Consider the following 16,279-nt stretch of genomic DNA (forward strand, 5'->3'; position numbering starts at 1 on the left):
TCACTCACTTTTATGCAGTGTCTTCCATGCCAGCCTTCCTGACACTGGCATTTGTTGGGCTCATGGCAGGTTCCGTGTGTCCCACAGCCAGGCTCGCAGACAGCTAGAATCAAAGGAGATAAAAAGGATGTTTCCTGAGCTTTCATTTCTCAACAGAAATACACAGCTGTTTTTCTTGCTGTTCTTTAGAATGTGTTAGTGTTGGCCTCATCCCCTCATTTCTTTTTTTCCTGTCAATCTTCAGCTCCAAGTTGGTTTGGGACTTACTGAGAAGGTCCTGAGAGTGATCTTTTTTTTTTTTAAATATATTTTTATTAATTTTTTACAGAGAGGAAGGGACAGAGATAGAGAGCTAGAAACATCGATGAGAGAGAAACATGGATCAGCTGCCTCCTGCACATCTCCTACTGGGGATGTGCCCGCAACCCAGGCACATGCCCCCGACTGGAATCGAACCTGGGACCCTTCAGTCCGCAGGCTGATGCTCTATCCACTGAGCCAAACGGGTTTTGGCTCTGAGAGTGATCTTAAACTAAGTTTGATGCTTCTCATTCAGAAGAGACACTCAGCAGGAGTGTCTAACTTTTTATACATGTGTGAATTTCATACGACGTTTTTAGTCTACATATAGGAAACCTATGTGTCCGGGAAGAAAGGTTCATGTCTAGGTAACATGCAGCAGGCACAGAAGTTATGTAGCACAAGACTATGGCTACTTTCATAATCCCTTCCCCAGACCCATGTGTACGGGGTACTTACGCTTTGAACAGAGGTCTCCTTGGTAACCTTTGGAGCACTTACATTTGCTTTTACCAATGCATTTACCTCCATTTCGACAGGGTTGTGGGCATTTGCCTGAAACAGAGAAGAATGCAAGTAAGCAAGGAACTCCGTGTTTCATTCAGAGGTAATTACATTTTTCAAAGAAACTGCCAGGCTTTGGGAGGATAAAGCTACTAAATGGCAGTTATTTCCATTTATTTCAGATTTAATCTGGCTTTGATTCTGCTTGAATTTCTTTTTGGAACGAACAGGCTAGTATTTTTACTTATAATTTTGAATATATATCTTTTACAATTAATGTGTTGCCCAAATGCTATCTTTACATTACTTTTTCATAAACAATATTTTAATTGATTCATAAGCCCTTAGAATTTAAGATATACTAACAGCTGAGATAGGATGACCCTGTAAATGATCTTTCCTTTGCGTTCTGAAAGCAGGCTGACACCTGTCCCTGATAGCATCTGTTGTAGCCTAAGATTCTCCAGAAAGGAGGGCTTACATGCACATAGTTTATTTGGGGAAGTGATCCTAGGAAACAGGAATGGGGAATGGGAAGAGTGGAACTGAAGGGAAAGCCAACACAAAAGTATGTCTGTGAGTGAGGCATCACTGTGGCAATCGGGTTCTACCCTACTGCGTCCTGCTGAGGAGCCCTGTAGATGGCACCTTCAAGTCTCCTCAAAGAAGGGAGAGGGGAGCATCTATTCATCAGCACCTCTGTCCCACTGGTCAGGGGTCACCCCATAGGATAACTTCCTTGTGCTTCCATTCTGCAACTGTGTGAGTACAGGCGGTATTTTTTTAGGACTCAGGGGAGTATGAATGGAAAGCAAGAGAACTGGAACAGCTAAGATGAGGTGCAATCAGGTTATTCGTGTGAAAATCAGGTTGTCGCAGTAGTGGCTGGAGTGAAAGGCTGGCTGAGAAAGGTGTCAGAGGAGCACAGAAGGTGCCTTGATACCACACCTGTGCATTTTTCTGGAATATCTCAGTCCTTAATAATACATCATTCTTCTTCCTTTTTAAAAAAATCTATATGCCAAATGAGTATTGCTAATGTTTTCACAGATCTTTGAATCACAGGATTTTAGAGCTGAATAGGGCCTTAGATGTAAAAACTATATAATAATTTTCTTTTTACTCCAGAAGCTACTTACTATCCCTCTGCAACCTAGAATTTGCCATCCTAAGGCTGAATTTTTTGAAGAAGTACAAGAGAAAGGTCTGTCCACACAGAGCTGAAACCACATCCTGTAACTGGCACAATATGTTGCAAAGAGCAAACAGCCAGTAGATTTTGGTAGTGGAGGAGTTTGGATATACGTATTTTTGTTATTGTTGTTGTTCTTTTCCACTTTAGCAGAATACTCACTGCAAAGGCCTCAATACATAAGGAGAAGAAATTAAATCTTTATCCTAAAATAACAACCCACCTTTCCTTCTCTAAGTTCTTTTATGGTCAAATGAAGCTTTGAAACAAGTGAACTACTATAATAGTTTACCGACAAGCACTATGCTTAACAAACATGAAGTGAATTCCATTATGAAAATCATTTTGCTAAAAACACACTTTTCTTTTCCTTTTACTTATCCAAAAGGACTTTCTTCACATATAAGCCAAATGAAGCAGCATTTGGTCATGGTGAGACAATATAGACTTAACATTGAGATATTAGAATCTCTCAAAAACCTAGGATGCTATTAGACCTTTAGGTTTTTCTGATGCATGGGTGTTCCAGAAACAGGAACAACCTTAATTATTAAAACAACCTTAATAATAGAATACTATCTTATTGTTGACCATTAAAAACCCAAAAGGGTCCTTTTTGCTGGGTTTGGATACAAAGAATAGCGCTTACTATTTGGTTAAGATCCTAACCTTTCCCTAAAGAAAAGGAATACCTAACTCTGAATGTCTGTTTGCATTTTTAAAAATCTGACTCTATCATATACACAAAATTGGATCATATCACAGTATTCTGCAATGCACTGAGGTTTTTCAAGAAAGCAAGATGTGGGACAATAATGATATGGCAGAAAAGATCGAGTACTTATTGGGAAATACTTGGTAAGCCCAACTGAAACCATGTTCTATGAGAAGTGAACGTGGTCACATAGAGAATGATTGGTGGAGAGGACTTTTTCATGGACTCCCTGGGCCTTATGTTTCCTTGGCAAGAGGTTCACGGCAGCCAGGAAGGAGGACATTCTCTCCTGGTTATCACACGACAGAAATGTGACTGCAGGCAGCTGTCAGAAGGCCACTCCGAGATCAAACCTCATGAAGCCAAAATCTCATGAAGATTGATTGTTTTAAAATTCAAAGGCTCATAAGTATCTTTAATATTGACTTCTTTTTCCTGAAAATATTTTATAACCAAATTCTATCCATTAGATAGTGGAAAATTGAGTCAACTTGAAAGATTACCAAAAAGAATTGCTGGAGACAAACAGATTTGATTAAGTTTGAACAGTTAGCATTTTTTGGTGGATGAGTCCAGTGAGGACAATGAAATCTTGACAAAATAAAGAATTAAACTTCCTCCACCCATTGGATTGTGGGACACCTTCAATTTGCTACTCCACTTCACATAGAAAAAGATTAGAAAGGTTTACAATAATTACCAACAGTCATCATCTCTGGGTTTTAGGATTATGGGTGATTGTGATTATTTCATTCAATACTCTAAAATTTTTACAGAGAACTTTTATAATCATAAGAACCCATGAAGTTATTTTAAAAACCCATTTACCATACAGTATAATTAATCGGTGTCATTAATTTAATTGAAGGGTCATTAAAATTTTAGGGAAATCTATACACCTTAAATAATAATAAATATATATTACATCCAGATACCTCTACTCATGGTCTTATTTGTTAACCTACAAATGTTTCTTATAATCAAGTCAGAATGAAATTTGAGAAAATATCAATCCTAATAGAGGCCAGAAAAAAAGAAAATATAGATAATATCAACATATATATTTTCACTTAAAAAGACCATAAATAACAAGTGTTGGCAAGGATGTAGAGAAATTGGAACCCTTGTACCTTACTGGAGGGAATGTAAAATGGCACAGCCTCTTTAGAAAATAGTTTGGCAGCTCCTCCAAAAATTAAATATAGAATTAACATACGGTCTGGCAATTCTACTCCTAGAGACTCAAGAGACCCATACGTTCACACAAAACTTATACATGAATGTTCATATAAGCATTATTCATAATAGCCCAAAGAGGAAACAAACAAATGTCCATCAATTGATGAATGGGTAAACAAAATGAGGTTGGTATAGCCATACAATGGAATATTATCCAGAAATTAAAAGGAAGCATGATATAAGCTACAATATGGAGGAACCTTGAAAATATCATGCTAAGTGAAAGAAGTCAGACACAAATGGCCGTATGTTATATGATTATATGAGTAGGAATAGGAAAATCTAAAGACAGAGAATGTAGATTAGTGGTTTCCAGGGTCTTGAGAAGAGGGAAATAAGGAGTGAATGCTAATGGGTACAGGGTTTTCTTTCGGGGTGATGGCATGTTTTGGTATTAGCTAGAAGTGCTGCATGATTTTGTGAATATACCGAATTGCATACTTTACAATGGTAAATTTTATGGCATGTGAACTATATCAATTAAAAAATAAGAATACATAAAATAATAGCATTATTTAACTCAAGGAACTGTTTCATCAATGGCCCAGCTATGAGAGAATACTCCAGAATTCAAAGAATTACAAAAGATTGTAAAGCAGTTATTATAGTTGGAAGTTATTTCTTTTATTTGCTTTTAAATTTTCTCTTAATTTCTCCTTTATTTTCTGAGGTATCCCATAAAAACACAGGTTGTTGTTTTTTTTTAAAGAATACATAATTAAACTTTTTGTCTCTATTACACCAGAGGTACTTCTATTCGAGACCTATTTCCACCTTTTTCTGGTAATGTGGCTCCTGTAATTGAAACAGAAAATTTCCTAAAAGGATTTGAATATGATTTATGATAGGGATAATCAGGAGCTTTCAAAGGCCCACATTTTTGGTGCAGATAGGGAAAAAAAAAAATAAGAATAGAAAACACTGTTACTGCCAATGGAAAGGTCATAAACCTGAGAGCATGAAAGGGCACACTTATATGAAGAGAAATGAGCCCATAAAACAAAGATTCATAAACATGAACCAACTAACTATGCAAAGTCTGAGCATAAGTAAAGGGCAAAATTGAGGGGAGTGAGCTCACAGATACCTTTATCAGAGCTGGGTCACTAATAAGAACAGAACCACATCCTGACAGTTAATTACATGTTCTATGGAAACTTCAGAGGTATTTCATGTGAACTCTATAAAAAATGGTTACTTCATCTAGTACTCATTAAAGTACAAAAACCCACAAATAAATTAGAAGTTGAAAGTTAAAATAGGAAGTCGGTTTTATTCAATTTTGAACCCACAACTTCAGAAACTATGACTGTACCAAATGCAGTGGTGTTCTACAGATATAATGTGGCTGGAAATGAAAATGCCATATTCCAGAACCGCCAGAAAGGCAGGGACACAGCACCCTCCGCAGACACGCTCACATTGCTTTTGCGCCTTCCTGAGCAGAGCTTCCATGTTATCTGCCTTCTGGATCATAAAGCCACCGAGAATGGAGTCGGCTCATTTCTGAGTTTAATAGAGAACGTCAGTGACTTGCTGAGGATTACATGGATGGTAGGTGGCAAAGCCAGGACAGGCAGTTTGATGTCCTGATTCCCAAAACAATGATTATCTACCACATTCTACTTGTAAATTTTTATTTTTTTTGTATTGGAGCATGGCTAATATATAGTGAAGGCTTAACATGCCCCAATCTTAAGTTTACAGCTCAACTATTTTTTTACATAAATAAAACACTCCTGTGACACTTCATCAATCAAGATACAGAGCATTTTTGGCAGCCCATCAAGTTCCTTTGTGCCCCAACCACTACTCTGATTTCTACCATCATCCATTAGTTTTGACTGTTCTTGAACTTCATAAAAATGGAATCATGCAGTATGAATGTTTTTGTGTCTAGCTCCTTTTACTTAACTTCTGTGTGAGTCATTCATGTTGTGGTGTGTGCTATTAGTTTGTTCTTCTTTATTGCTGGGTACCCTTTTTCTCCTTTTTCTTGAGTCTGCCCTTTTCTCTTAGATGAGCTACTCAGCTCGGGAACCCATTTAAGAGAAAAGTTTGGGAAATGTGGCTGTGAGTAGAAGAGAAAAGACTCTATTGTGTACAGGTAGTTGAGCAAATGCCAGCTGTCTCAAAGCTCTGGTCTACATCTCTAGGCTGAACTACAGGCTCTGCACATGAGAGGGGGCCAAAATCACCAAGAACAATGCAGCATGCTGAGTAGCCCACACCCAGACGTAACTGAGTCAGAGAGCCTTTGCTCTGAGTCACCTGAGCTGAGCTATGTCACTCTGCCCCACCTTTAGCCAAGTGAATGGGGGCTGAGTGTAGTGAAAATAAACCACTGGCCTGAGACCTTGGACAAGCGATTCATTGTCTCTGGGCTTCAGATTGCTAACATAAAGGGTTAGATGGAGTTGCTAAGGTCCCTGAAAATAAAAGAGAATGCAGAGGGCCAATACTCACTTATTTCACACTGTTCTCCCTCTAGTCCTGGAGGGCAAATACACTTTCCAGGGTAGAAACAGGTCCCTCCATTAAAGCAGGTAGTTGAGCAGTTCGCTGTGAGAATGATAACAGGGTATTGCGTTAGATGGTAGGTTAAATCTAAAGAAGAGAAAACTTCACTTACAGTTAGGTGATACTTTGGAGGCATCTGCTTCTCACCTATTTACGTATGTAGTAAAGTACACCACTTTTCAAATACAGGAATTGGAACCAACTGCCTGACCATATGCAGACTCCAACAACATAATAGGATACCATGCATGCTATATAGTACCCACCCCGAGGGGTTACATCTTAGTGGAAAGAGATACAGTGTGTAAAAAATTATTTTTTATTTTCTTATAAATATCTATACCCTTAAAAGAAGACCACTATAAATCCCCCGCATTTTTTTAGAAATTAAAACATTGCTTTTATGTAAAACAAACATAAAGCTATATGGATATGATAGAAATTTTGCATGATTTTTAAAGTAAAATATAACCCTACAAAGAAATTTGTTTGGACTACATCTTCAGCTTTCACCCTGCCCAAACCCAATTCATGTCACCTCCTCTCCAGTTAAGGTGACACTCAGTGGACCCTTTGCAAAGCTCCTCACTTATATTAGTACTAGAGGCATGGTGCACGAAATTCGTGCATGGAGTAGGGGTTCTCTCAGCCCAGCCTGCCCCCACTCCAATTGGGGAGCCCTCGGGGGATGTCCGACCACCGGTTTAGGCCCCATCCCACAGGTCAGACACCCCTCTCACAATTTGGGACCACTGGCTCCTAACAATTCACCTGCCTGCCTGCCTGATTGCCCCTAACCCCTCTGCCTGCTTGTCTGATCGCCCCTAACTGCCTCTGCCTGCCTGATCACCCCTAACTGCCCTCCCTTGCCAGCCTGATCTCACCCCCAATGGCCCTCCCCTACCGGCCTGATCTCACCCCTAACTGCTCTCCCCTGCCTGCCTGATCACCCCTAACTGCCCTCCCCTGCTGATCTGATCTCGCCCCAACTGCCCTCCTCTGCCAGCCAATTTGGTTCTGATTAGTCAGTTTCTATGCCAGTCAGCGTCAAAAGCTCCGCCTCCTAGGCAGCCATTGGCTCCTCACAGTTGACCCAGACTTGGTTCTGACTGGTCAGTTTCTATGCCAGTCAGTGTCTCTGGGCCTATCAAAACAGGGCCTGATCAGAAAGGCGGGGCTGATCAGCAGCCCCTGTGGAGGCCTGGAGAGAAATGGAGGTGCAGCTGTTGGCCAGGCTGGCAGAGAAAGAGAGGCAAGTTCTGATCAACGGCTGCCACAGAGGCTACAGATCAGACCCTGCCTCTCTCTCTCTGCAGGCCTCTCTCTGGGCCTGATCCGCAGCCCCCTAGGCAGTCAGTGCTGGGTTGGGGTGCCCACAGCGGCCCCAATCAGTGCTGGGTCACCACAGCAACCCAGCACTGACTTCCGGTCTGGTCGAGCCTTCAGTCGTTACGACCCTGGCTCTTTATTATACAGATTCTTGAGCCAGATTTGCCTTAAAAGCTGTTTGCAATAGTGAAAGGAAGAAATACAATGTCTAAAGGGAAGTAATGTCCTACTTCCACATAATGCTCCATGGAAAACACCCCCCTTCCTTTTTTAAGCTAAAGGAAAAGGAAAATGAAGAAAACTTTCAAAGTTGAAATAGGTAAAAGAAAGAGAAGTCCTAAGTATTCAGATCCAACAAAGGAGAAAGCAACTTTTTTTTCAGAGATTCATCTTATGTAAAAGGGATTTTTTAAAATTCGACTTTTTATGGTGTTTGGAAGAAAGGATCACTGTACTCAGGAAGAGACAGCCTGCCGACCCTCGTGAGGCCCCATAGGCAGGGAAGTGGCAGCAGCATGAGCCAGGGATGAAGAACTTGGGTATATTATTGTGGGCGTCCAATTCACTGGGCCATCCAGGTAAAAATCGACTGTGGGATTCGCACTAAACCCTCTCTCGGTGTCAATGTCTGAAATTTGACTGTTCACTGGCACCTAAAATAGAGGGAGGATAGAAATGGGGACGGGGAAGGGGAGGAAGGAGCAAATATCTAAAAATATCCAAGTTGGCTCATTCTATAAAAGAGATTAAAATAAAAGCTTGGATTCTCAGATTCTCAGCAATTCCAGTTATATAGCCTATTTGTTCTTGTCCTATATAAAACAGGCCAAAGTTGGCTATAGATGAACAAAAGCTGAAGTAACCTTTCAGTAGGAAAATCAGAAAGGCAATCCAAAAGTCATAAGTGTGTGCTTTCTTTGTGGAAAAGAAGTCCAACTAGAATGTTCTATGACTATCATAAATGAGAAATGTTTTTGTTTAAAATCCTAAGTATCTCTCAGCTTAAGACAATGATGTACTCATTTAGGCAAAATCAATCCTCCTAGCGTAGAGGCAGGGAGAGGCGGGGTGGCGAGGGAGGGGAGCAGCAGCATTTGGGTATAGGATTCAGAATTTGGATTTAGGAGAACCGGCTGTTAGAGTTTCCTCTTTGCTACTTGGTGCTAGGATTGTTAGGGCTGGAAGTTGAGTCTGTGAGTGTTTCCTGTCTCCCCACTGGTCCCAGCTTCTCCTGGCGATAATATGATGTGAAAACATCAGGATCAGTGCCCACTTGGCTGCAGCCCTCTGGGCACTGTCCCTTATTAACATGTAGAATGCAGTGAACCTGGGAGCTTATTTGAAAGTTACAGAATATGACAAAGCTGGTCATAGAGTCTGGCCACACTCTTATTATTTGCATAATATGTTACTATCCTGACCAAGCTCATCAACATTTCTGCTGTGCGATCATTCTTGACCAGAAAAATGAACCGCAGACAGTAAGTGACTTTCACAGGCACGGAGCATACACAGGCCAATACTTAACTACTCAGTTCCTGAAATTTGTGCCTGATGTTCCAAGAGCCAATGAAAATTACTCTTTAATGTTTCTTTAAATATATAGAGCGAAGGTCTAGCTCCATGCCAGTAATTAAACCGTTTTTCAGAAGCTCTATATTCCCTCTAAACAATAAAAGCATTTTTTGTTGAGGGAGTAATACAATGTTTTTTAATGTTCCCTGGTCTCTAGTGAGACCAAATGAAATTTCAACAGATTTTCTAAAAGAATTTTAAAAATTATTTGGAATCTAACAGGAGGAAAACTTTTCATTTAAAGGTAAAATATTTCCAAGTGTAAAATGTACTGGAATATAGATATTTTCCTCCAACAGTGATCATGTAGTGTTTGTGAACCCATACCGATAGAAAAAACAATGCCACTGACATTACACTGTGCAACCTACATCAATAACAGCCATATCTAGGTAAGCAGGGCTCACAAATGTTGTTAAACCTGTTAATGCCTGAGTTCCTCATCCAAATCTTTGAAGGATTTGCTTTATTTCCTAATAGTTTCGATATAACATGAATTTAATTCAGCTTCAAGAAATGCCCAATTTTGAAATAGCAGAGATGCTAAATACTAAATTTAGACAAGTAAAAAAAACACAAAGATTCACAATAAAGAATTTTACCCACTGGCTGTTAATTATTATCAGTGTCATCAGTGCTTAATTTTTATGAATACAAAATTTTTAAATTGTTTCTAACCCAATGCTCTACTTTTAAACGATTATCTACACTAATAAAAGAGAAAGATGCAAATTGGCCATACCTTCGTGATGCCCACCAGCCAATCAAGAGTGAGTATGCAAATTAACCCAACAAAGATGGAAGGTTAATTTGCATATGCAGGCGCTGAGTGGCCGGGGGCGTTCCTCACCTCCCCAGCCGCTCCAGGCCTCTGGGCAGTGTGGGAAGGCGGAAAGGCGGCTCCAGGCCGGAGCGAAGGCATAAAGACGGCTCCGGCCGGAGTGAAGGCGGTGCCGGCAGCCAGGGGAAGGAAGGCCCATTCTTGCACGAATCTTCGTGCATCGGGCCTCTCGTTTAAAAATAAAAGGTAGAGATGGTCTCACATATTATCTCAATTAGCTGTGGGGTGGAGGATCAGGGGTCAATGGTTAATTTCCAGTTAAGGAATGGGAAAAGCAGGACCTACAGAGATATCGAGATATTTGCCCAGATCCAGAGTGACTCCTGGAGGAACCAGGGCCTGAAACAGGTGGCCTGAGTGTCAACATGGTACAGTGGAAGACATGAACCAAGCCCCTCAAGCTCTGTAAACCTCATTTAACTGGGAAAGTGATGGGTAACATTTTACATATCTCAAAAGTTGTTGGGAATAAAGTCAGATAATTGTATGAAAGTACTCTGTATCAGAAAATATCAGGCAATTTTTATTCTGACTCATGCTCTTTTCTTTAGCTTTTCTTCCTTTTATTATTTATTTTTTAAAGCTGCTCATTTCAGTCTTAATTGGTGCTAACTGCATTATCACTGAAGAGACATTTCTAAAAAATAACACTCATTTTATTTCAAGCATATATTTATTTTAAAAATAGTGCTCTACTCATGCAACCATCACTTTTAACACAAGGACAATTTCATTAAATGAATACCCTTTGCAGTATATTATTTAATCTTTTTCCATAAAAGATGTGAACTGGGCAACATAGGTATCTTGTAAAGAGTATAAATCATTCAATAATAGTTAGGACTGAGTTTGAGTTCACTTTTTAAGAGTAAACTCTGGCTGTGATGCTGCATTATAGGAGGTGGAACCTGATCTCTCAGGGATGTGATCTGTAAACAGAGCATTGAACTGGGGGTCAGTGGACTTCTAGGCCAGGCAATTTGGAGCAGGTTGTTTCATCTCCGTCTTAAAAAACTGATTAGGACCTACCAAAAACCCATGTGGCAGGGACAGCTAGTTCACAAAAATCCAGCTCCCCTTCCATACAGTTGTCAGTGGAAGACAGCTGCTCTGCCAGGGATGACATTTCTCCATGCATCTAGGGAGAACCATGGGGTTAATTCCTACCTATGGAATAGGTATGGAACTTCTGTGGGTCACTACTGAGCCAGGTTTGTGTGTGTGTGTTTTATTTTTAAGTGGTGCCTGCTCCAATCTCTCTTTCTCTGCTTATTGGCTGGATCCAAAGAGCTCCAAAACTCTAGATAAGACCACAGATGGAAGGCCCCGGAGTCCCTGAGTCACTGCATGGAGCAAAGCTGTCCTGCCCACTGACCAGGTAGGTAATTCCTGCACAGGAGCATTCTGTAAGTGAAAATAAACTTTTACCGTGTTAAGCTACACTATAAGTTGAGGTTGAAGTTATTACAGCAGCCAGCTAAGTGACACACACTGTTATTAAGAGTGATGATATATTAAATATGTCTTTTATCAAACATTTAAAAAGTAAATAGAGCCCTGGCCAGTGTGCTAAGTGGTTAGAGCACCAGCCTGGGCACCAAGGGGTCGAGAGTTTGATACCCAGGGGCAAGTACCTGGGTTGCAGGCTTGAGCCCCAGACCTGTCGGGGCATGTGTGGGAGGGAACCAATTTGTGTGTCTCTCTCACATCCATGTTTCTCTCTGTGTCTCTCCCCCTCCCTTCCTCCCTTCCATTCTTTCTAAAAATCAATGGAAAAAAATATCCTTGTGTGAGGATTAACAAGAAAAAGCAGAAAGGTCCTTGTTCTTAAAAAACAACAACAACACCTGTTACCTTTATCACAATTGACTCCATAGAATCCAGGTGGGCAGATGCAGAAACCAGGAGTAACACAAAGCCCGCCATTCATACATCGTGGTGTGCAAAGGGCTAGTAGGGAGAGAGAGCTCTGATTAAGGCCAAGTAGGGTTTTGGGGCAGCAGCATTTTAAAAATGTCAATGCGATAACAGGTCTACATTTTCAAGCTTGCTGGTTGACTAAAAAACTGTCACTCTTAAGAGATGTAAGTTCTCTAAATTAAAATTTATTTTTGTGCTATAAATAAGAATGTTTTTTCATAATGGTTTTTTTTTAACCATTTTCATGGAAGAGAATTTTGGAATTGTTCTCTTTGAATGACTGATGAAAATTTGCCCAGAATTATTATTTCAACTAAGATGTAGTCTTAAGACTGTAAATATTTTTTCCCTGCCCTATTTCCTTGATTTTCTAAAATAAAATGCAAACAAGACAAATTCTTACTTTTTGAAAATGAAAAATATATTCATTATTTAGGTCAAATAAACTCTTAGTATTTAAGTATATTGTGGTTAATACACATTTTCTCTTTTTTTATCTCTTTTTTTCATGTAACTTCCTTAATAGTGATTTCACTTAAATGGATGTACCCACTACACAAATGATATTCATCTTTTTTTTATTTTTTGCCTTAAAGAAACTTCATAACTCAGGGATAGACTTAATTGTGAATTAAGTTACTTTTAATTGGAGAAGCAACTTTCAAATCAATCAGAATACTAGCTTTTAAAATGCAACTTAGGTAGAGTGAAAAAAACTCAAAACTTTTATAAGATAATGTCAAAGTATAGTGTATATAATCGTTAATATTTTTCGGGGTCAGGGAAAGGGAGGAGTGGCCACAAAAAATGTAGACGTTGCGCCAAAGTTCTCTGACCCTGTCACCACATATTTGGATTTAACAAAAAACCATTCCTAGACGAAATAATTTTCAATAGCTCTTCTGTGGCTTTTTGGAGATTTCGTCAATCCTTATAATGTGACCAGAAAAATAATTTCAGGGGATGTGTTAAAAGTTCATGTGGGGCTCCTGTGTGCCCTCCATGTCCTTAGGGAGCAAGCCAGGGAAGCGCCTTTACCTTTCTCACAGTGAGGGCCATAGAATCCATCAGGGCACTCACAGACACGCCTCTCATTACAAAACCCTCCATTTCGGCACCCTCCTGGGCATTCAGCTTCACCAAAGAGAAAGAAACAAGATTAAGTGAACACCTTTGAAATGTTGGGTGAACTACAGCGAGCATGAAGAGGGAGTGGTCATTTTTCCGCAGTGCACCAATGATCATAATTCATTGAATACCGATACTTCTACCCCTTTCTCTCTAAACCACTTGGACTTCAAGTCTTCTTCAAAATAAGATTGTGTATCTCTCAATCTGACTTCGAACAGTAGGGGACTCATGGAAGAAGGCAAAGGAAGCCTTATTCTGCCGTCACCCCCACCTATCAATATACTGTACCTCCTTAACTTCATGCTGAAATGGAGTGAATGACCGTGCTCTCAATATTCACTCTCAGAGGGTGGGATGATCTCTTTCTTGGTGCATCTTTACAGCACGGAAAGTTTCCAGAGCTTAAATTCTACGCTGGAAAAGTGTGTACCAGGATGGGAAAGGAGCCAGGCCTGCCTGCTTAAGTGGGCATCCAGAGTGTGGGGACGAGGTGCCTTTGCCTGGTGGAGATCGCAAGCATAATGGTGGCACCCTGTCCTCCATGGAAGTCAGCAGCGCCGAGCTTTGGGCAGGGGGGTGGGGAGTGTTGCCTTGACGGGTGGCAGTTGCTGCTATGACTGCCAACCTTGCTATGAGGATCCAGAACAAGAAAAGGGGGGAAGTCATGACCATGGGTGAGATACCCCTGAGGACTCCCAAAGGTTGCATTGGACGAGGGGAAGGAGGGAGGAAGAAGGCAGGGCATTCTGAAGGAGGTATAGAGTTCCTAAAATAGGAGTGGTGTCAAAGCAGAGAAAGTCTTTCTAGGTACAGTTACTGGCCCCTGTGTGTATCACCCTCTCCTCCCATTGGTATGATTATAATTACACTAACACTTATCTACCTACCTACCTGCCTATAATTTTTGACCCAAATCACATCTGGAAGCCTTATGACCTTTCTCTTGAGTCACCATCACTGATTACCTTGTTGACACGTTTTAAAGAAGATAGCATTCTGAGGCGTTTGTAGGATGGTGTTGCCTTCAGAATTCATTACAATCACATTCACTTCAAATGCTGCCACTCCATCTTGTTTTCCAAGGCATGGGAAACCAACTTGAACAACTAAAGGAAAAGAAAGTATTGAGAAATTGTTTATCCATTCCCTTCCAGTTTTACAGAAATCCTGGTAAGAGAGACAAAGAACAAAGCAATAATGTTCACATTTCATTATTTGACATCCTTGTACCTCCACTGAAGTAGGGAGTGCATTTTGATCATCTGGACATTCTCCACAGAACTTGTACATGATGTTGGGTGGAGAAAGAATGGATTACCCTACTAATATGGAATTGGGATATTTTGTTTGTAGTCTGACTTGTACTATCCCAAAAAGATTTTCTCTGAAAAGTAAAGGTACAAATAGGCAGCATAGATTAATTAGTCACGGGGAAAAATTTTGTGGGTATCTTCACCAGCTTCCATATAATCCAAAAAACAACTAGAACTCAGCATTTGAGAATCCATTAAATAAAGCCCTATAAGCAATACCCCACTAGTTTACTCTGTGTGCTTGAAAGTGACAAAGTACCTTCTTTGGAAATATTCTGTAAATCAGACTAGACTCCAATCACTGAACTGAGTTAATGAAGTTAATATTTTCTCAGGCTATTGGTTAATATTAAGAAGTGTTCATATCTTGGGGAATCTAGAAGAGAGGTTGGTGTGATTAAAATAATCTCATGATAGTCTTATTTCTAACGGTTTAGGTTCCTAAAGAGGAGGCCGCTTCTATTTTGTGAGTCTAGTCATCATTTAGGGTGTGTATGTGCTGACTTAGGAACTAACGGTGCTGAACAGAGAGGGCGAGAAGGGCACCAATGGTGGGAATTGGCTCAAGTCACTGGCTGAGAGACTGATCATGTAAATGTCTAAAAGCCACTTGATTATCATAACATATCTACTGGGACTGATCTAGCTGATCCATTAGACTTTAGTTCTTCCTTAGAAATAGGAAAAAATACGGCTACGGGATATACACATGAAATTTTGCTTCACTTTGTTTTTGTGTGGCAGGTAATAGCTACTGCCAAGTTTGGGAAAGGTATACCAAGCCAAGAAAAATCCTTTCCCTTTAGAGTTTTCCCTTAGGTTTATAAGAAAAAATGAGCTGGAAATTGGTCTGCTCTTTTCCATATGTCACTGCACACAAGCTTGGTCATACAATCTTAACGTGCTTTGGCAACCAATACTCCTCGCAAGATTTTGGCATTGTCACTGTTCATTACTGTTCCAATCTCAAAGTAACACGGATTTCCAGTTCTCCTTAACCTTAAGATGTTAGCATTGCAAATAATCAATTATGTGATGAAAAAGATATACAGATATTTTAACAGAATAAAAAGAGAAAGCTGAAGGTGTGTCTGAAGTTCCAAAGTAAAACCGTCCCCATTGAAAGCCTTGTTTTCATAGAAACATGAACAGACTGTTAACCTCAGAGGGAAGGTGGGTGGGAAGAGGTCAACCAATGAACTTATATGCATATATGCATAACCTGTGGATACAGACAATATGGTGGTGAGGGCCTGGGGCGGGGGGGGGAGGGGGGGGAGAGACGGAAGCGGGCTGGAAGAGGTTAATGGGGGAAAAGGAAGACTATGAAATACTTTCAACAATAAAGATGGGTGGAAAGAAGGAAGGAAGGAAGGAAGGAAGGAAGGAAGGAAGGAAGGAAGGGAGGGAGGGAGTGAGTTTGGGAGGAGGAGGGAGGGAGGGAGGGAGAAGGAAGGGAGGGAGGAAAAAAAGGAGCGAGGGAGGGAGGCAGGAAGGGAAGAAAAGAAACCCCGCTTTAATGAAATCTTATATATTTACAATGCCAGTTTACAAAACACAAAAAGCTATTGTGGGGGTCTCTCAGTTCAGCTGGAAAGCAAAGGAGCTGATGAAGGGATTCTTTCTCCTCGCTAACTCTGTGATAATCTCACTTTGGTCCAATCATGAATCTTTATTTTTTCTCATGGAACATTTTTTGG

The 16,279-nt window shown here is 40.4% G+C and overlaps 1 protein-coding gene across 2 annotated transcripts in view; it reads right to left on the bottom strand.

The window, feature by feature from the left end:
* WIF1 (WNT inhibitory factor 1) overlaps nt 1-16,279 on the bottom strand; it is a 70,935-nt gene that overhangs the window by 4,392 nt on the left and 50,264 nt on the right. The window contains exons 4-9 of one of the 2 annotated variants that reach the window (XM_006096854.3): nt 14,232-14,372; nt 13,174-13,269; nt 12,070-12,165; nt 6,417-6,512; nt 760-855; nt 5-103 (exon numbers count right to left, since the gene is read on the bottom strand). In XM_006096854.3, coding sequence (XP_006096916.1) covers nt 5-103; nt 760-855; nt 6,417-6,512; nt 12,070-12,165; nt 13,174-13,269; nt 14,232-14,372 — 624 coding nt within the window. The remainder of the gene's footprint in view (nt 1-4; nt 104-759; nt 856-6,416; nt 6,513-12,069; nt 12,166-13,173; nt 13,270-14,231; nt 14,373-16,279) is intronic. The other variant, XM_006096855.3, reaches the window with a different exon arrangement.

The sequence above is a fragment of the Myotis lucifugus genome, unplaced genomic scaffold, assembly GCF_000147115.1.
Source record: "Myotis lucifugus unplaced genomic scaffold, Myoluc2.0 scaffold_189, whole genome shotgun sequence".
Classification (NCBI taxonomy): Eukaryota; Metazoa; Chordata; class Mammalia; order Chiroptera; family Vespertilionidae; genus Myotis; species Myotis lucifugus.